At 38.5% G+C, this 22522-nt stretch overlaps 1 protein-coding gene across 1 annotated transcript in view; it reads right to left on the bottom strand.

Annotated features, from left to right (window-relative positions):
• Positions 1-22522, bottom strand: part of CSMD1 (CUB and Sushi multiple domains 1) — a 1869137-nt gene that overhangs the window by 520055 nt on the left and 1326560 nt on the right. Inside the window, exon 9 of the mRNA XM_049095299.1 lies at positions 8627-8751. Within this exon, the coding sequence (XP_048951256.1) occupies positions 8627-8751 (125 nt within the window). The remainder of the gene's footprint in view (positions 1-8626; positions 8752-22522) is intronic.

The following is a 22522-nucleotide window of genomic DNA, read 5'->3' as shown; positions in this document are numbered from 1 at the left end:
GTTATAGAAAGTGGTCAGTTCCCTGAATTATAGAGCCGAGTAAGCCACACTGCTCGCTCCATCACACCCAATAACTTCCTCCCCATCAGCTTCAAGCACCTGAAGACTAATTTCCTTCATATCCACTGCATGTCACATTTCTTTTAAAAGCCTAATTTTCATGAAGAATAAGAGGAGCTAGAAAGGAACACAGAATAGCCTGAGGGACAAGAGAGGAACCAGGATTATAAGCTCCACTGAAATGTGTCCGATGGGTGGGCATCATACATGGCAGAGCCCTGGTAGTGTTCAGTTAGGGTGCATCTGAGCCCCAATTCCTCCCCAAGTTCTTGTTCCCTAAGAAGATGAGGAAGCAGCCAGACTGCAGGGCAGGAAGGAGGCAGAGGAGTTGAGGGGACCCCCCCGGGCATGCAGACCCTTCTAAAGGAGGATGATTAGCATCAATTTATCTGCAAACCACGTCTGTGCTGCTTTGCCAGTGATTTTTCTGCTATAACTGAATGGGAACTCAACCAACGTAGTGGACATTCATAAAACCATGCTATAATCTGATTCAGGTGGCTAGAACCCTGAAGATTTGCCACCCTGCCTGTCTCTTTCCACTTCTAGACTCTGCTGACTCCTCAGTGCATCCTAGGAGGATCATGTGACTTTTCAGACTAGTGCAAACCTGTTAGCTTAGCAAAGCTGTCCTGATGGTGACAGAGCAATTGCATGACGCCCTTGGGGGCAAGGTGGGGGGACTTGCTCCCAAACACCTGCTTCTGTACTAAACAGGCATTCAGGTAGTCATCATAGTGTTTCATTGGCCAACCTAATGAAGTAATGATAATCTTGTAATGTCAAGCTAGGTTTTACAGCAAGATTTAAATACATTACCATAGTTGAAATGTATATGTTCATATGTATTGTAGTTGAACACCACTTTCCTTCCTGCTAAGGTCTCTCCCTTGTCAACATTTTCCTGGAAGTATAACACCTAATATAAAGGAATACACACTTAAATGCTTAATAATGCTTAATAAATGGTCTTTGGTACTCATCATGACCTAATGTACAGCTAATATTACTCATGTGGCAGTGCTCTAAACTTGGAACTCAAATTTTTCTTATATGTGTTTAATGTTTTTAAAATTAAATGGGCAGCCCCAGTGGCGCAGTGGTTTAGCACCTCCTGAAGCCCAGGGTATGATCCTAGAGAACTGGGATGGAGTCCCACATCGGGCTCCCTGCATGGAGCCTGCTTCTCCCTCTGCCTGTGTCTCTGCCTCTGTGTGTGTGTCTCATGAATAAATAAAATATTTTTAAAATTTTTTTAAAAAATTAAATTAAATGAGAATTCATAAAATGATAGTTGAAAATATATCAAGAGGGGATGTGGACAGGGAGAAAAAAAACTGATTTCGAATGCAAATATATGCCATTTATCTATTTAATCAATGAATATTTATTAAGTACAAAACATATTTGCTTCACAGAATTTATCTTATGTAATACGATGTAATAATTTGTCTATTTATGTAAATCCAGTTCCAGGAATCCGTACTGTTCTATAGTAGCTATTTAATTAATCAAGCTCATTAGAGACAAATATTCTAATTGACTAAATTTAAATTAAGAAGGTACCTGGACATCTGAAGCATGTTCCAAACACATTAGTAATACATTAGATACTCTATTTCTTGTATGTTTTTAGGAGAAAGCACTTTTATCAGCCAGAGCTTTTATATTTATTTCCTGATTGTCAACCAAAGCAGAGAACATTATGTCATAGAGGTTAAGAGTTGCTTTTCTTAATCACAGCTGAGTTCCAAGCCTGGTTTATGCAGTTACTGGACATCTAATCTTGATGTATTTCATTCTAACGCCCTTCAGTTTGTTTAATGGGTGTAATAATCATAACTCCATCTGTGATTGCTCTAAGGATTGAAGGAAGGACACCGAGGGAGGCAGTTAGCACGTGGCCCAGTATGTTCCAGCTGTGTGTTACCCAAATGCACACTTATTGTGAGTAGGGCACAGTATCAAGCATGGGCTGTGTAGCAGAGAGAAAACAAAACCAAAATCCTTCCTTCTCAGTCCATTAACAAGTAGACACGCACCATCTAATCTAATATGTGGAGGACGTAGCAGCTTTCTAGAAAGGTCTGAGTGAGGTTTGGGGGAGTATCTGCAAAGGGCTTACTCAGGAATCTGGTGGTCATGGAATGATTCTGGAAGACATGATGTTTGAAGAAACATCCTGTGCAGGACGGACAGCCACACGGACACCTGGGGCAAGTGTCCCACATAGAAGGACAACCCATGAGAGCAAGTTAGGTCAGACTTTCCTTATATTCTAGGAAATCAAATCAACATTAGTGTTCAAGTCATTCTATGTCAACAGAATTTGAGAGTACTATAAAAATGCACAGCTTTATTATTTCCAAAAACCTAATAAGAAAGGAGAAAATGTATCTTTCACCTAAGTGGTCTTCTACTAAAAAGTATAAAACCTGGGGAGTCTAGAAGCAACAAGAGAAACTTTTCCAAATCCACTGGAATTCCAAAAAAAGTTCAAAGTCTGTATGTCTCTTTAAACCTCTGAGGTCACAGCTATCTGGTAGAATAATCAGTAAACAAAATATCACCTTAAAATGGACTTAAAATTTAATCTGGAAGAACGAAGAGTCCTCCCTCGGGTATAAGTGGCCTTTTGACTACTACTTACGAGGTCATTTCTGCATGCACAGAGAATATGGGCAGGAAGGAATAAATGGTAAAAGTTCTTGGTAAATGACAACTTAATACATGGAGGGTAATTATTAGCTAATCGAACCCAGAATATCAAGGTAATAGCTTTATCCCATGACCCCCTGGGCTCTAATTGGCTTCCATGTAACCACGGTTACAACTGCAAATACTTCACTTTTTTTTTTTACATGCTCTTTCAACTCAGTGAGCAACTAAAAGTATTAATTCCCCGGATCAGAGTGCATTAGCATTAAAGGAAGTTCTCTCAACTAAGCCCCTGTAAATATCGATGGAATGAAATGCCAAGCTGAAACATTTTACTTAAACAATAGAACTCTGTCCTCTTCCTGTGTTTGTTTGCTGACTTTAAAAATCTACTGCCAAAGAGACTTTACATAGTTTTAAACAGCTCATAATATTTTATCCCATGAAAAATTATTATAGTTGTTTTTATATCCCTAAATGAAGCAAACGGAATTTCAAACAAACCTTCTTGTATAATTACCAAGCTATGACAGCCGTTCGCCTATTTGGTAACAGGAGGAAAAGGTAAGGTTGTCCCCATCCTCGAAGCTAATTAGCTAATGTAAGCGTTGGCTAACCACACCAGTGTCCAGATAGGAAAGATCACTTCTGACTTGCTGCAATTTATCAGACGTTTCCATCAGATAGTCCTTTCGTGGAGAAGCCATGGTGATTACCGAAGAGTTAGAGACCCTTCATGAAGATGGGAACCTTGAGAATCACTTCTTAACTCACCTATCTGAAATCTCATAATGGGTGCAAAGCTCAGACCAGGGGCATTTTACTGCATTCGATAGATGGTTGAATTTAGGACACGTTGGCTGAGATGATCAATGAGGGCTCCCTTAAAGGCTCGGAATGAATCAGGAAAACCCAAACCATCATGTTCTCTTCTTACATGCTATTTATTATGGTGATAGCACAGACTGGAAAATGAACTCAGAAAATTGCACTTGGCATTTGGGACCCATCGATAGTAAGTAATCTCACTGTTTTGGGTAGTATTTGAAAAATCATTAAGGTTCATGGGATCTGTCTCCCACTACATTTTAGATATATCACAAGCTATCCTTTTTATAGAAATAGGTATAAAACCTCCCCTTTAATTTTTTAATTTTTTTTATTATAAAGATTTTAATTTATTTTTTCATGAGACACACACACAAAGAGAGAGAGAGAGAGAGAGAGAGGCAGAGACCCAGGCAGAGGGAGAAGCAGGCTCCATGCAGGGAGTCCAACGTGGGACTTGATCCCAGGTCTCCAGGATCAGGCTCTGGGCCAAAGGCAGGTGCTAACCCGCTGAGCCACCCAGGGATCCCCTTTAATTTTTTTTTAAATCTCTGCTTAATTTTTTTTTTCAGCTCTTCTGTAATTGATGAAGCAGCCATCATTAGAAGCAAATAGAAGCCAAATTTAAGGGAGAGAATGATGACAGACCCAGAGTTCCTAAATACTGCCAGCCTGAAAAACATATAAATTGTAATGGAAGAGAGTATATTGTGGTGCCACCCAGGACACAGGGCATGACCCAGTGAACTCACTTCTTCTCTTCATATCTACAAGGGTGTTATTCCTTTCCCACTCACTGTGCTCAGGAGCTGGAGCCGTGATGTCCACAGTGAGCACTGGCCAGTGTACCTACTGGGCATGTGAGACATGGCTAGTCCAAGCTGAGATGCGCTATGAGTTTAAAATACACTGGATTTCCAAGAAATAGCATAAAAAAAGAGAGAAAGGTTATTTTTTTTTCCTTTAAATTGACTATAGGTTAAAAAAGATAATTGGGGAATATTGTGTGAAATAAAATGTTATTAAAATTAGTTTCACCTGTTTCACTTTTGCTTTTTTACTGGTTTTTAATCTGGCTACTAGATTTTTTTAAAGATATTTTTTAATTACATATATGGCTTGCATTTTATGTCTAGTGGAGAGCACAAATCTAGAGGCGCCTCTAAGCAATCCTCCATAGGGTCAGCCCACAAATGCACTCATGCATTTGGCCATTCAGCTGTGTGAGTCATTGATTACGTCATGACACATGGTGATTGCTGATGTGGTATAAGGCTCTGCTTCCCAGACTAGAGGAATGTATGTTCCTGCTGGCTTTGTACAAGGAAGCCAATCCTCTTGCTTGAGGACCATGTGGCTAGGAGGTGAGTACAGGGTGGAGAAGGGGAATGGGCAGGTTTCTTATTTAACCATGATGCTCACAGATAACTCTTTTTCAGTCAGAGACTGGGGTACTCCTGTACATACCACTCTAGCTTTTTTTTTATCCATATTGCTTATAGCTAAAGCTCAGCAGTGAACAAAATATGCCGCCAACAGATAAGAGAGAAGGCTGAATGATCACCAGCTACCCTCTCACTCATGGCAAGCTGCAGGTGATATAGGGAAGAAGAAAAGGGAAAGGGAAAGGGGAAGGGAAAGGGAAAGGGAAAGGGGAAGGGAAGGGAGGGGGAGGGGGAGGGGAAAGGGAAAGGCAAAGGGAAAGGGAAGAAAGACGGAAAGAAAGAAAGAGAAAGAAAGAAAGAAAAAGAAAGAAGCAAGAAAGAAGAAAAGAAAGGAAGAAAGAAAGAAGAAAGACAGAAAAAAGAAAGAAAGAAAGAGAAAGAAAGAAGAAAGACAGAAAGCAAGAGAAGAAAGCACGAAAGAAAGAAAGAAAGAAAGGAAAGAAAGAAAGAAAGAAAGAAAGAAGAAAAGAAAATGTTGTATCTCTTCAGGGAGTCATTCTTCCTCCTCATCTTGAGGAAGTGTACCCCCTTTGCAGAGACTGCTATTTCCCTTAATATCTATTTCCCCTTTTTCTTCCATGGAAATAGAATCATTTGCTGTATATTTGGCTGCCTGGACTCAAAATTATATTTCAAAGTCTCACAACCAGGTTAGAATATTTGGCTGGAATTTGACCGGTGGTACCGAGCAGAAATGCACGTGATGTTTCCCGGGCCCCATCCTTAGGACACCCCTGCTGGCCTCTCCCTACATTCCTCTAACCCCCTGCATCCTGGTACCTGGGATATTGGACAGCACCTTGGCCTGCGGCCGCCGGGCTGACAAGGTGAGTCTTGAGGCTGCGTCCATCCCTGGGACAGCTCTATTCTGGTCCTGTCCTGCCTGACTCCTACCTTCTTCACGAGAGATGATCACATTTCCATTTGGTTCAAGCTCCTTTTGAGTTATTTTTTTTTTTTAATTTTATTTATTTATGATAGTCACATAGAGAGAGAGAGAGAGAGGCAGAGACACAGGCAGAGGGAGAAGCAGGCTCCATGCACCGGGAGCCCGATGTGGGATTCGATCCCGGGTCTCCAGGATCGCGCCCTGGGCCAAAGGCAGGCGCCAAACCGCTGCGCCACCCAGGGATCCCGCTTTTGAGTTATTTTTGTCACCTAACCTTTATCACCTAATTCTAAATAGTGTATCTCAAATTCTCCTCTTTACAACATTTCAAGACCTTCTATTTAATTTTTTTTGTTTAATATTTTACACTCCAAGTGTACTAAAATAGGTATTTCTTTAAAATGTTAAGTTTTGGGATCACTGGGTCGTGCAGCGGTTTGGTGCCTGCCTTTGGCCCAGGGCGCGATCCTGGAGACCTGGGATCGAATCCCACATCGGGCTCCCGGTGCACGGAGCCTGCTTCTCCCTCTGCCTGTGTCTCTGCCTCTCTCTCTCTCTGTGTGTGACTATCATAAATAAATAAAAAACTAAAAAAAAAATAAAATGTTAAGTTTTAAAACAAATATTTGTTATTGTCCCCTGGACACATTCTGTTCTGGTTAAGGTATACAAGTTTGATAACATACATCCTTCATGGAAATGGCTTCTTAGGAATTACTTCCAGCGACTATCGCGCATGATTTCAGAAAGTTAAAAACTAACTGGACAAGAACTCAATTGAACAAGCACTAAAGGATTACTCCACAAAAAATTAAGGAAAAACCATTGAGTCGTCAGCTGGGAGGAGAAAAGAGGGGACGATAGAGGTGCATACTCTTCCCTTCTGGGTATGAGAGCGGTGGGTATTGGAGAGCGATGGGTCTCTCACGGGAAACAAGCCAGGGGCACTACACAACAAGGATCCCGCAGGAGAGCCTTTCTCTTCTAACATACCTTTCAGTAGGATGTGAGAATCTGTAGGGACAGGAAGTTAAAAGGCTCCCCACGCAATTACCTCTGAGCGTGAGGTGTTTGGAGATGGAGGATGGAGAAGGCTTCCCCCAGCCCGCAGCCCAGGTCGGGGGGGCCCCGTCTGCTAGGAGGTGAGAGCCTCTGAGTGATACCAATTCAGGTTGTATTCATTGGGGTGGGGGTGCGGCAGATTCCTGACAGAGCGTTTTGAGCTTAGATTTGGGGCAAACAAAGAAAAAGTTATGGATTAAGAAATAAGAATCAAATAATAGTCTACACTGCATATTTCCTTTATGTTGCTCCAAAATATCAATTTAAAATGAGTGCATATTTCCTAGTTTTGCTTAGTTTGGGCTTTTAAAATAATGACATGTTTCTGGTATAGAAGAGCAAGGAAAACGTTAAAGAATAAAAGCATTTTCCCCCCTTAGGGGAAAAAAAATGATACAGGTGAATTAGTCCTCATTTATTTCTAAGAACATTAAACATTACCATCCCCTGGTAGGAACATGACTCTTGTGGTCATTCCTTTGCAAGCCAGGTACTGTCACTTTAGTATTAGACAAAGGAGCCTAGAGACAAAGTACAGAAGGGCGCAGCGTTCACATTCCCTAGACCAGAGAGATTGGTCTTAGGTGCACCTGTAAGAAGCGTGGGAAGGAGCGTCCTGAGGCCAGGACACGCTCTGTCCTCAGGGTCATGCACATGCCACAATGGTGCACTTCCCACAGGTTACAAAACTTCAAGCAGTTATAGGTAAAGGGTACAACAGAGCAAATCCTGCAACACAGTCTTTTATCTTAGATAAGCTAGCAACGTGTCTGCTAACTACTTGATTTCACAGGATATATCTGACATTGTTTAAAATTCATAAAATACGAATCCTAAAAAGGCTATAAGGAGGTATAAGATATTCTTCTATGTAACTTCCCTTTTTATTCCTTGGTCAACTTTGTGCTTTTGTTCCCTCCTTCCTTTAAAAGTGCCGATTTGCATAAATTATTTTATGGCATAATTTTTTATGGGGAAAAAAAACCTAGTTTTCCTTCAGATTTTATTAATTTTCCATATTAAAACCAGTTTTCTGTTGGTTTTACTGTGGTTTGTATAATTCTGGTAGGACTGTTCATATACTTCCTGGCAGTGACAAATCAACACTTTGACAGCTTTAAAGAAGGAGATGATGATACATTATTGTGTTCTACTACGTCAGACATTAGTTTAAGACCATTTATCAGTGAAATATTAACTCAGGATATTGCTAACAAACTCCCTTTATCACTGGTATCATCAAAACCCAAGAATTAACCTCACTGCCATTGAAAGGTGAGCATTTTTAGATTTGCAGGGGCGTGCATAAAACTTGCCAAAGAATCCGGTTATGTAACCTATTTTCATAATATGCAAACTGTGTATATATATAGATGAGTGCCAAGTTGTACTGAGTAAGTGTGTATGCATGCATTTGAATGATTAGATTTGCTCACCTGGTTCCTGAAATTTAAAAACCACTAATATCCTGGGAAATGCTTGCTTCCTAACCAATTTCAAAGACCTATTTCTTTCCCACCCACCTCACTAGGGAAATGTGCATCCTTACCCTCCTTGTTCTGCTTTGTCTGTACACAGCACACACAGTGTTGCTTTGCACTTCACTCTCACTGTGCATTCACAAAACATGCCAACCGTGATGGAAGACAGAACCGGGGTGACGACATCATGGCATGCACCTTACCTCGGCAAATGGGCCGATGGTCGCTCCACGCAGCCAGTGTCTCTGTGACTCTCTGACAGGTTATGCTCTTGGATCCCTGGAGCACATAATTGTCCTCACAGGAGAACTGCACATTTGCACCAACCCTAAGCAATTGATAAACAAAAACAAAACAAAACAAAAAAACAAATTAATCTCGGAAATCTTCTTAAAAAAAAAAAATCAGCCTGTGCGGTTGGTGTATTATGCCATCCAATCATTATCATACTTCAAGCAATCCACTTGAGATTATTCGTAGATATAGCCCTGTAATTTAGTACAGGTTAGTCTGAAGACTTGGGTTCAAATTTCTGTTGTGCCAACTCCATAGCTAAATAAATCTATGGACTTTAATTTCTTATCTCTATAATAGACAAAATGACAAAGGTGACCTGACTTGATACCGTAGCCTAGGTGAGAATATGTGTGAGAAGCAATTGTACTGCCCTAAAAATAAAACAACATTGCAGTCATCCCTGTGAATGAATATCTACAGAAACAAGGATTGAAACAGTCCAGGTTAAGAAAACATCTGAGTACGTAGAAAGGCAAGTACTGCGTGGCACCACTTACATAAAGGACCTAAATTAAAATAATCAAACTCACGAGGGGCTTGGGCAGTCAAGGTGGGGTGTTATTAATCCACTGGCATGAAGGCTTTCTTAAGTAAGATCAGATGTACAACATCGAGCCTCGAGGCAACAGTAACGTGTACTTATCATTGGCTAAGATGATAGACCTCATGTGTTTCATCACAATAAAATAAACTAAAAATCCTCACAAGGAAGAGGAGGAGGCGAGAAAATGTCTCAGTAAAGAATCCATGTTACTATCACAAACATTATATTCAGGAGGCCAGGGATGTGATATTTCGGAAATATATCTTACAAGAAAAGAATCATTTATTTTAGAATAAAAAAAAAAAAAAGCAATGCATCCAACCTAAAGTTGGTTGACACATTGTTTTGTCTCCAGAGCTACATCTGTGAACCCGAAGCTCTAAGGTTGAAAGCCTAACAAGATGTTGTTGCAGAACAACTATTCAATAGGTGCATAACAAGGGCGCGAGGCCCCCGTGGTCTGAACACACCCCATAACTTCCTCTGAGCCACCTGTCTGGCGTGGAGCTGAGTGCAGTGTTGTTCTAGTATCGGATGAGCCTATTGCTTCACCAGGGAATTCTCCGTATGTTTTTCATTTGATAGACCCTCAGGTGGATATTGACAAAAAAAAGGGAATTCAACAGTTAATAACAGATGAAAGAGCGAGGGAAAAATAAACTAATGAATTCCATTCCTGCTTATCGAAAACATGTCATCTATCATCTTAGAGTGAATATTACTCAAGTGTTATTATGTCAGAATTTCCCACACTTCTAAACAACACTCTGGGGATGGTCATGCACGTCTGCAAAAATCAACAAGTCAGGATCAGAACAACTTGACAAATTCTGGATTAAACAAGAGTTACCATCTTTCTTTTCTAAAGAGGCTTCTGAGCATATCAAGTTAAATAAGCATGGGCAGCCCTGGTGGCCCAGCGGTTTAGCACCGCCTTCGGCCCAGGGTGTGATCCTGGAGACCTGGGATCGAGTTCCACATCGGGCTCCCTGCATGGAGCCTGCTTCTCCCTCTGCCTGTCTCTGCCTCTCTCTCTTTCTGTGTCTCTCATGAATAAATAAATAAAATCTTTTAAAAAATTAAATAAGCAAAAAATATATTTTTCTTATTCAAGAGAATGTGCAAGTAGGTAAAAATTTCCAAGCTCATATATCCAGGATGCCCCTTTCACCAACTATCCAGAGCAACTATAACTTTATGGAACTAATTTTGAGAAACACTGTATTGTAAGTACATAACACATATTATTCTGAAATTAGAAAGTGTGATAACCAAAATATAGACCTAATTCTCATTTTCATTGTATTATTTTAAACAGCCGTACATTTTCTATAGACTCTGCTCATTGGTGTTTGTTTAAACCTATGGAGCCGCATTGAATAAATGAAATAAATCTAAAAATTCTGTTATGAAAGCAACTGTTATTTCTCTATGTTTGGCTCCATCTTTACTTCTTTCTATTTAGCAAAATCTCATTTTTCACATATTTTGTCACTCTTTTAATACATTTCTATTGAACATGTACTACGTGCTACTTCACTCTAGGTATCAAAGATGCAAAAGTTAATAAAAGTTAACATTTTCAAGGTCTCAATCTAATCTAAGTTTTCCGGAGAAGACTTAGAAGAAAATTCCAGAAAAAAAGTTATTAATACCTTCCCACTGACAGATAAATTTAGAAAACTTTAACTATGTTGTACAAACTTTGGCAATTGCTAGTAGTTGGAAAGTGTTAAGAAACAACAGAAAACTGATTTCGTGTAAGACCAAGATACACAGTACTCAGATAATAAATACTTAAATGGCAAAATTTAAGCTAAGCAATTAAAGTAGCATACTTTTGTGTCTTAAATAGAACAGGGAAAATATATGTTTCACTTCTCTAATGCTTAGCTCTTCTGAAAAAGCTCATCACTCAACTTTCTGATTCCAAAGACATTTGTCACCTTCTACTTGACTTTACCTACCACGATTTGAAGAGTCTTTTGAGGTGAATGAATTATTTCTAAATATGACTCAGTTTTAACGTGAACTTTTTCCAGATTCAATTCCCCTAAATAATGGCTGTGTGCTTATTTAATATTGGTATCATTACTATATCTGATTTAAAAAAAAAAAAAAAAGCTTAAAAAAAAAAAAAACCAAACAAACACCCGAAGTGACTTAAAGTTTAAAGCAGAATCCAAAATAAGATGCGGGCTTAGTTGTGACAACTAACTGTCCATGAATTCCCAGAGCTATAAGAAGCTGTTCCATCTAGATTGATCCTGCATCTTTCCTCAACCCATACTGGTTGACATCTATTGAATCTACTGAGGTAACCAATTTCTCCATTTAGAGTTTTCTAAATCAATAGATACATCAATAGATGGAGATGACAGATAGGGAGCCTGCCTCTTTGTTTAAAACAGAACTCCAAGCTGTAGCGGTGAAGCACAACAGGAAGTGCTAGGGGAGACGTGAAAGGAGGCTGTGTCATGGGTGGACCATGCACTGGACCAAGAAGTTGGGGTGAGGGGTTGGAAGAAGACAGGACCCTTCCCTATGGCCTGTGGGGACCCCAGAGTCATCCCAGGTGTGTTCTCATGGTCCAGCTGCGACCTCACAGAGGACTCTCTGGGTTTTATGGCACAGCCTCTCCAGGGAAGTGTGGCAGTGTGGCCAGCTTAGCTAGGCCTGAGAGGTGGGGCCCCTGGATTCAGGGCGCACCCCCAGGGCTCACACCCTTGCAGGCTGGCTGCGGAAGCCATAGTTCTAGAGGTCATTCCTCAGCCAGAAGGAGGGTATGTGTCCTGCCAGAGCCTTGGGGGAGCCAGTAGTGGTAATCCCTGGGGCATGGAGGAGGCGGACAAGTCGTTGTGCCCTCCCCACCTTTGCCGAGTAGGCCTTTCCTGCAGCCCTGGAATCGAACACCGTAAAAGCAGGGAGAAGGGAGTAAGGAAATGACTTGAACCCTAATGAACTGGCAATTCATTGATGTTCACAACTTCAAGGATGAATATATAAAATTTTCTGACTCAGACAAAATGGAGATTTGGAAAAAAATAATTGTGGTATAAATAAAATTACATTTTATACATCTGAATTCATGAGCCTATAATTCAATCCCCCATACACTTTTTAGTTAACTTTGTAAATAGTACAATATCCTTATCATATGTGGATCTCTCCATCTCGTCTTTCATTTTGCTCTCTTCCCCTTTCTATGTACTGTATTTATTTACCATTTATTTATTATTTATTTATTTATTTATTTATCTATTTTACCCATTAAAAAATTGTTTACTTCCCATAAATAAAATTAGTTCTTCCAGTGGTTTCTGGAGAAAAATGCTAAGACGTTTCCTGAAAACTACATTAAAATGATTTGCTGTTATTTCCTAACTTTGGATAAAAGGGGAAAAAATTACATTTGATCCAAGGAAAGAAATGAGAGGAAAATTATCCGGAGCACTTCTAATGTCCTTCAACATCTTTAGAATATTAGACTCAAGTCCCAACCCTGGACATAAATACCCCCAGTGCCTTAAAAAGTGTCTGGCACACCATAGGCACTCAATAAATATATGTTGAACAAATGAATAAAGAAAAGCCACTTTCCTGAGGCCATGGATGTCAATCTGTCAGTAGAATAGGACTGAGAAATAATGCGAGCACAGCAATGTGTCTGCTCTTCACCCGCTTCTACTGGCCTTCATTCTGTCTAGCCCACAATCGCTTACGGTCAGCCTTTCAGGCTCTGAGCAGCTGTGCAAGTCATAAGGATGCACTGATGAGCTGCTGGGGGCAGAGATACTTCGTCAAACAATCGCGGCACAATGAGTTAATAAATAAATCTGAACGGCTATGGGAAAGCAACACTAAAGTTTTGCCTTTAGTGAAAAGGTAAAAAAAGGTTACAGCCAGAGAAAGAGAGATCCACAGAATTCATTTACTGTTTATTTGTTCCCAAAACGAATGTATGTGTTCTGAATCAAACCCCCCTACACTTCTCAGAAAACCCTGTTGGTTTCAAAGTCGATGGTTTGTTCCAGGAATTGAAGATAGCCAGGTTTGTCCACAATGGTGTCTTCCAACTGCTGTTCTGAAAGCCACAGAAGGTGCCCCATGCCCTTCAGGCCCAGAGTTTCTCCCCCCATAGATGCACAACTTTGGCTTCCTGTCCTTCATCCTCTGCTCTCTCTTGGATGAGGAACCTAGTTCTTTTACTCCCTCCTTATAGGTTTCATTTGAGAAATACTAATCTAAAACATACAAGTCCAGAAGACGTGAGGACTGGGCAAACAGGCCACCCAGACAGGGCAAGTATCAGGAACAAGAGTCCCTGGGGGAATACCTCATGCTTTATTAGCCTTGAAATCTCTCCCAGGCCCTACTTGAAATCTCTCCCAGGCCCTAGCCTGAGCTTATACTATCTCTGAAAGAAATAACTACACAATGGCCAAGAGACACAGATGTGATTCAGGTCATCTTGGTAGTGTCCATGAAGCCAATGCATCTGAAGCTGTAGGGAGCAAAAACTCAACAGCCTCAGGAAGAAATCCACCTCCGCATCCATCCTGCAGGCATTTGCCTCCATCTCAAAATAAATTTAGATAAGCTCATGGGTTTTCCAATAAATGAGTCCTTCCTCTACTCTGAAAGGACGTTGGATACTTAACTGGATGCTTTCCTTTAACTGAGAGAAGTGGCCCTCATACAGGAGACTGAAAGCCTGCAAGGACCATCGTACTTACCCAGACACCTGTGCCTAACACACCATCGAAGTGCACGGTTTGCCCAGTGACACAGACTATGCATCGTCAGTGAGATAAATGCACAGCTGCTGTGAATATTGGAACGCCTTTAATACCCTTGGATTTTCAAACATAATGTATCATTTCTGGGTCATTTTTTTTCTTTCTATAGAGACAATTTTTAGACTCATCTCTTCAAACCTTAAGGCAATTTAGCACCACTAAAAATGCATTACAGAGTAGATGGATCTCTCTAGCCTAAGGAAAAAACAGAAACTAATATTTCATATCATTTTTAGAGGCTGTATGGTAACAATAGTGCAACAAAGACCCCTAACAATGACTAGAATATAAGGCACTTTGAGAGGATGAGCAACAATAATGCTGTGATGGGGGCTTCAATTGGCCAGTGATCTTCAAACTGTGACTAGCCTTCAGAAGCACAGTATTTAGAAAAAAGTGTGAATTTTCCCATGAGGCAATTGAAGTCTTCCAAGCATGTTATAAGTTCGTAGAAATCTGCCATTTGCCCAACAACAGGACTTCCTGTCTGACAAAGTAGAAGCATTAAATCTTCCTCTTCATCATCCACCAACTTGTTCCTACAAAAGCAGAAGCCGGGCCCGCACAATTACGAAGGATGCATTTTGGGAAGGAACAGGAAGGAAGTGGAAAAGGGACCTGAAGCTGCAGGAGAAGCTGGTCACATCAGTGACAGAGCTTTCTCCTGTTGCCTTTGCCTCTGTCTCCTAGTGAGCTCAGAGGCAGGAGGTCCTCTCCAATCAGGGGCCAGATAATCTCCATTAGCCCTTCTCTTGTGATCTTGGGAAAACAAGCTTGATAATACCTAAAAACTTCAGAAAGCTCAATGGTGCCTACATATTTACCTCTAGATTCATGTTTGCCCCTGGTTTCTGGTATCCAATAGTATTCCAACACGGTATCCCTGGAATTCCAGCTCACTAACGGAAGCTGCTCACAGGCCTTGCTTCTTTACTTTTTTCCCTAGAACATTATTTGATGGAGGCCATGATTGGGCAATATTTTGCAGTGGGGAATCAAGCTAGCAACCCTTGTTTCTTCTGGCTTTTGCAGACATATAGATGCTGTTGAAGACAAGGTATTCCAAGCAGCTTCTAATAATGAGGTTTCCACAAGCTTTTTTACACAATGTTTATAATCTCTGATGCTTGTTTTGAAGTATAAGTATTTCTGATTGGTTATGCCCCACCCCCATGCCTCTAATAACTTACTGTGGATGACATACACTGGGCCCAATGATTATCAACTTTGCCCATCGAAGTCACCTGGGCAATTATAAAAATCCTAATATTGAGATATCTAGAGTAATTAAATTCATAAACACAGAAAGTGGTTTCCTAGGAGATGTGGCAATGGGGGATGAGAATTTACTGCTTTGCTCTGGAAGATAAAATAGCTCTGGAGATAGACAGTGGGGATGATTCTACAACAATGTGAACATGCTTAATGTCTCTGAACTGTACACTTAGAAATGGTCAAGATGGTAAATTTTATGCTAAATATGTCTTACTGCAACTAAGAATTTAAAAGATAATCCAAATGCTCAGGCCATATTCTTGACCAATTAAATCAGACTCTCTGGGGGAAGTTAGAGCACAGCTAATGGCAGCTGTCCATCTAGCAGTGATCAATGAACACTAAACCTCCATCCATTCTTCCCATGGACACATTACTTGATGGAGGTGCATTGGGCAAGGAAGCAAGTGATCAGAGATCCTGAAGACTTTTTAAGTGAATTGGAAACTTTAGGGAGCAGGGGAATGGCCCCAAATAAATGCACTGGTTAATTATCTAGGGTTCACTACATTAATATTCATCTTAAAGTTGGCAATTCTTTTGTGTATCAGTGATGATGATCTCACAGCACTGATCTCACACCTTCTTTCAGCCTGGAGGTTGTTGGTGTCGCCCTTCAGTAGCATCATAGAAATTCTGTAGAATCCTATTCCATCCATAAGAGACCAAGGCAAAAGTATGACTGGGAGACACAGTTTTGGCACTCTAACGGACTTCAGAAATTGTCAAATCTTCTATTTCTACTCCTTCTCTTACATATGGGGAAACCAATAAACAGAGAAATAAACTGCATTACAACAGGTCATTGCAGACACCACTAGTATTCACATAGTCCTTAAAAAGCCATTTATGTTGGCGAAGAAAAAGTGGGCTAATAAGGTCATCCACTATCTTTCGCATTTTGACACTAAAAAATTAAGGTGTGCTTAAATAACCATGATCTATTGTCCCAAAAAACTACTTAAATGGTAGTATTGTTTTGATGAAAAAAAAAATTTACTATTAGAAGTATTGGAAAGACTATGGAAGAAAGAGGAGAATGTTCCATCCATGAGTTCTATTTGGTGGATTCTTTTTTTTAACTTGAATTTTTTATTGGAAACAGCTTCAGCCAGATAAATGAGACCTGAAACATTTATAATGTGCCCTTTTTCAAAGGCACATTATGGTTACAAATAGTGTGGACGGAAAATATCGGTTGTGATATTTCTTTAAGTAGTTTTTAAAAATACTGTCAATGCTCTCTGAAGGAAAAGTAATCATTTGAAAATATTTTTCGTGGACAACAGTCTCTTAGTAACCGTGAATCTTATGGAAAGAATGAGATGCCCGCATTCAGCAAAAAAGCATAAAAATAAATGATGCTCCTCCAATATTCAAATTTTATATGTTTTATATGCTGGTTTATATGCCATTAGTGTAATTCTTTATATTTTCACGTAACAAAACACAGGTGGCTCTGGTGTCACTGAAATTGACCTATGATCGAGAAATATTAAAGCTTGTTGCACCAGCATTTTAAAACTATAAAGTTATCAGTAGTAAGAAATGCCAAAGGAAAAAAAATAAAAGAAAATAATGCAAATTATTGGTGTGTTATAAGAAAATGAACAGGGCTGAATGTGGAAGTTAGAAGAAGTGAGTGACACTTTATCCAGGGACTTGGGTTATGGAATTTTTTTCCTGCTTCTCCTTGATTATATAATTGCATTTTATATGTCCCAGTTTCTCCTTTCATTGGATGACAGATAATTCCAGTTGATACCCCTTAACTCCATAGAGTATATAAATGTGAGATCCCTTGAAAGAAAAAGGGCCAAGATATAAGAACAAATGGTATTAACTTGAATAGTGATCTATAAAAATCAATAATATAAATTAAATATTTGTTTATTAAATCAGAAGTATCACTCTTCCAACACCCAAATTCCTTTTTTGAGCATAGATTGTATTTTAAGAAAAGTTGATCATCTCTCTGGCTAATGGAAGTTAATTTAATGGGTTTATTTGGGTTCTAATTAGGCTGTGATCACATACCCTAGCAACAGTCTTGTTAGTTTCAATTTAATCCAATTCAACATGAAAACATATCTACCATATGTTGGGCCCAGTAATAAGAAATCTAATCAATCATCCTGTCCTGTCCTCTTTCCTTTGACCTCATAATCCAACATGATATAAACATATATCTAATGTGATAGACACATAAATATGTGACATACATAGTTGTGCTGAAGATGTTGAAATAATGGCCTGAAGCAAGGTGGGAGTAAGGACTCCTTGCCCTACAAATGGAAGCCAACTGTGTGGGTGGGGAAAGGCAGAGACAATTAGAAATAATATTCTGTCTTACAAAAAAATATATCCTACAGAGAACCACAGAGCATGTGTCGGTGCCCCCCACCCCCCCCATTTTGCTTCTTCAAGCTCCTCATGCTTTTTATTAGCTTGCCCTTCTCTACCTGTGGGGTATCTGTCACCTGAGAACAATTTTCACTGGTGGTGAGGTATGGAAGGAGGGAAAACCATAATTGATGAAGAATATGGCTAAGAATTAAAAATGTAACACAGAGCCCTGAGGGTAGCGGTGGCCTTCTGAAGAGAAGGGACTTTTAGGACAGGTAGCACCACTTGTATAGATTTAGGATCAGCATTAAATGCAGTTCTGCAACGGAGGGTAGTGAGAGATGCACATACAAAAGAAAAGGAAGGAGAGCCATGGAAGAGAATGGAAACCCTTGTTTTTCAGAAACCAGGGAGGTCCCTAAATTTAATTTCAGCATCTATTAAATGTAATAAAGAATTTTATAATTAATAGATCTTAATATTAGAAATATATAAAGCACCTATAATGTGTAGCAAAAATGTAAAATATATCTATATAAACATATATCATATGCAATGTTTATACAACATACATAGAACCTATAACATGAGGCTCTCTATGTAATATTTATATAACATATATAAAGAACCTATTACACCCGTGATGTGTAGCATGGTTGCTGCTAGTCTACACAGATCCTTTGTGCAAAATTACAATAGGACATTCACTCTTAGTTGTCAAGTGGAACCAAGTACCCCTTCTGCTGAGAGTAGAGAACCCGAGACTAAGGTGCATGGCTTGGAATGCTGAGCTCAAGGTTAGGTTTGAACCACATCTTAAATCCTCACATGGCTAGCTGGTGGTGTCCACAAACCGCACATCCTATTTAGTGGTCCTGCATGACAGGTGTGCAAACATTTAGTCACTATAATTTTCCTTATTAAAAATCCTTTGAGGTCAACAGGGGCTTTGGAGTCAATAAGATCTGGTTTCAAACCCCAGCTATAACCATGACTATATAGAGTATCTTGGCATGTTAATATTCTGAATTTCGATAGCTAAATTTGCAAAAATTGGGATAATTACATCTACCAATCCTACTAGCATAGGAAATAGATGGATAATAGATGTTAGTATTCATCCATAAATTCTCCATCCCTACTCTAGTTCCATCCCTTACATATTGAATTTTTCTATCAATTGTTTCATAAGTATTCAGTTCTTATCAATATACTTTGTCTTTTAGAGAGTGGTCAGGGGTAATAAAAATGTCAGAAAATTATCCCTAAAATGATTTGAATTCAAGTAAGAAAACTTCGAGTTTTAGGCTTCTTTTAGTTAGAATTCTTTATAGATAATACTGGATTATCTATTGCCTATGGAAAGAAAGATTTCCATAGAAACAAAAATAATAGTATAAATAAAATCAGATGAGGAATATTTTACCAACCTAATAAAGCGAACATTTTTTAAACAGAAACAGCCCCAAATTACATATAATTACAGTGCTAACTACAAATGAATTCCATCCACTCTTCTTGACAATGTTGGTCATTAGTTTGGATTATATGTTAGTCATTAGTTTTGATTACATGAATTTAGAAAGAACTGAATTGCCTTTCATTAAAAACAGTCTCAAAAAGACTAAACAATCAAGAATATCCTCCCTCTTTTTAAAACACCAGCATTTATAGTCAGTTTATTATATGCTGGACCCATGACACGTGGTCATAAGGCAATTTTACATGGTTGTGATCTTCCAGTTTGCATATGAAGACACATAGATTCTATTATTACCTGGATGGAAGCAGTCAACGAATAAGGATTTTATACTTTGGTTGCTCAGGATCACTAGTCAGTACCAAACTACTAGTAGTTTGACCACTGGATTTTAATTTAGTAGAAATATAGAAAATATCTGAATAGCATGTTTTTTCATATAGCCTTTTTTCTCATGACTAAAACGATTATTTTTATGCTAGATGGAGTCCACTTCCATCTCTAGTACATCTCATTTCAAGGTATGACTACAGATCCCCGGAGTGGGTACTGAGACTCCTTCAGAGGACATGATATTTTTACATTAGACTGTTCTTATAATAATACTAAGGGGTGTATGCTTTTCCCCATGTGATGGTGAAAGAGCAATGGTAAGCAAAACTGATAGTGACCTAACATAAATGGAAGCAATAGCACCATGCAGGAGCATGAAGGAGGAGGAACAGGAAGAGGAAAAAGAAGAAAAGCCAGCATCACTTAAGAAAGTCCTTGAGGAAGCAGGAAAAATTATTAAAATTAATAAACCTTGATCATTGAATACATAATGCATCTGTGGTACCTATTGAAGCCTGACATGATCTTGAGGGAAAAGTGCATTGAAATTGTTTCAATTGTGAGCTGAATTAACTGCTTTATTTTCAGAGGACACTGTCTTATTTGAAAAAAAAAAATAAGCTATAATTGCTAATATCTGCATTGTCAGATATTCTCTTTAAAAAATAAATGGGGCAGCCCAGGTGGCTCAGTGGTTTAGTGCCGCCTTCAGCCCAGGGTGTGATCCTGGAGACCTGGGATCCAGTCTCACGTTGGGCTCCCTGCATGGAGCCTGCTTCTCCCTCTGCCTGTGTCTCTGCCTCTATCTCTCTCTGTCTCTCATGAATAAATAAATAAAAATCTTTAAAAAAATGAAATAAAATAAAAAATAAATGAATGGGCTTTTTTAAATGAGTTTTTATTCAAGAAAAATAATTGACAATATTTGTAGCCAATGATAAATAAAATTCAAGTCTAAAAACATTAGAAATTTTGAAAATTTGTATGTGCCATCATGAGTTTGACACCTTCCCAATGCTTAAATATTTTTCCAATAAGATCTATAGAGCTATTAACATATGCAATGTTTTTGATATTGTGTAGTGAAGTGTATCAACATTTGGAAGCACTCATAACTAAATGAGTCATTATTTGCCAAATCACCAAGACACGATGGTACAAAATCATGCATGTATTCCATTTCAAGATGGAAGCTAAATCAATGGATTTTAAGGTAAATAAGTATAAAATGTTTATTGTTATGATTTCATATTCCAAATTGCAGCTAATACTTAAGAAAATATCTTTCATCAATTCTTTATAGTGTCATATTATATCTCTATATATCTTATTTGAAAAATATTTAAACATTGTAAATCTGTCAAACTCACAGTGGTGCATACAAGAAACAGACTCTTACCAAACACATGGTTCCTGAAGGGGAGGAGGGTGGGAAATGGGTCAAACAGGTGAAGGGCATTAGGGAGGGCACTTGTGATGAGCACAGGGTGATGTATGTAAGTGACGAGTCACTAAATTCTACACCTGAAATTAACATTACACTGTAGGTTAACTAACTGAAACTTAAAAACATGGAGAAAAAAATGAAATAAAATTCATTTATTCTTCAACCATATGTGAAGCAGGATTTTTAAAAATATTTTAACCAAAACAACAAAGTGTAACAGATTGAATGCAGCAATGGATGTATGAATCCATATACAGTGTTACCATACTAACAAAAATCAAAAGAAAATTGGAATGACTATGACAAAACAAGAAAGTTGATTTCAGAGGAAAAAATATTACTCAAGAGGGATACTTCATAACATCAAAAGTATGAATTCATTAAAAAGACATAGCAACTTTAAACATGTATGTAGCTAACAATAGAGCTTCAAAATACAGGAAGCAAAAACTGGTAAGAAACAGACAAATAAAGGATTTCAATGTCCCTCTCTCGGTAACAGAAGAGTCAGAAGATGAGTAAGTATCCCAAAGATCTAAACAATGCTGTCCTACTAGATCTAATTGACCTTTATAGAGCATTTCACCTTAATATAGCATAACATATATTCTTTCCAGTGTACATTACATACTCACCAAAATAGCGCATACTCTAGGGCAGAAAACAATTTGTGGCCAGTTGAAAAGGATTCAAGTCATACAAAGTATGTTCTCTGACCACAAAATCCCTGGGAAAAATCCCTAGATATTTGGAAACTAAATAGAACAGTATTATATAACCCATGGATCACAGAAATAATCACAGGGGAAAATAGGAAGCATTTGAACTGCATGAAAAGAAAAACATAATATTTATGGGATGCAGTGAAATCCATCCTTAGAGTGTAATATAAAGCACTGAACACCCACATTAGAAAAGAAAAAAAGAGCCTTAAATCACAGCTTCAATCTTAAGAAACCAGACAAAGAAGAGCTAGTAAATCCCATTGTAACAAGAAGAAAGAAAATAATGAAAGAGCAGAGCAGAAATCAATGGAATATAAAATAAATAAAACTGATATGGAAAAATCAGTGACACCAAATGTAGTTTTTTTGTTTTTTGGTTTTTGGTTTTTCATTTTTGAGATCAACAACATTGGCATATTACTAGTCAGTTGCAACAGGTAAAGCAGAAAATACAAATTAATACATCAGAAATTAGAACTGTGAGATATATCACTACTGATTTAAAGGACAATAAGGAAATATTATGGATAGCATTATGACAATACATTTGACAAAATTTATTGAATAAAAATTGAAAAATTCCTTGAAAGATGAAAACTACCAAATCCACTTACTCAAGTAGAGAGAAAGCCTGCACAGGCTTATAAATAGAAAAAGGTTGTATTGTAACTTAAACATTTTTCATAAGAAAATTCCAACTCCAAATGGCTTCACTGATAAATCTCTCAAAAATCTGAGAAGAAATACTTTCAATACTATACAAACTCTTCCAGGCTATTACAGAGGAAATAATATTCCCTAATTAATTTTATGAGACCAGCATTACTCTAAGAGCAAAATCAGACCAAGTCAT

The sequence above is a fragment of the Canis lupus genome, chromosome 16 (assembly GCF_003254725.2).
Source record: "Canis lupus dingo isolate Sandy chromosome 16, ASM325472v2, whole genome shotgun sequence".
In the NCBI taxonomy this organism is placed as follows: Eukaryota; Metazoa; Chordata; class Mammalia; order Carnivora; family Canidae; genus Canis; species Canis lupus.
The sequence above is the reverse complement of the archived record's forward strand: the minus strand, read 5'-3'. Positions and strand labels throughout refer to the sequence as shown.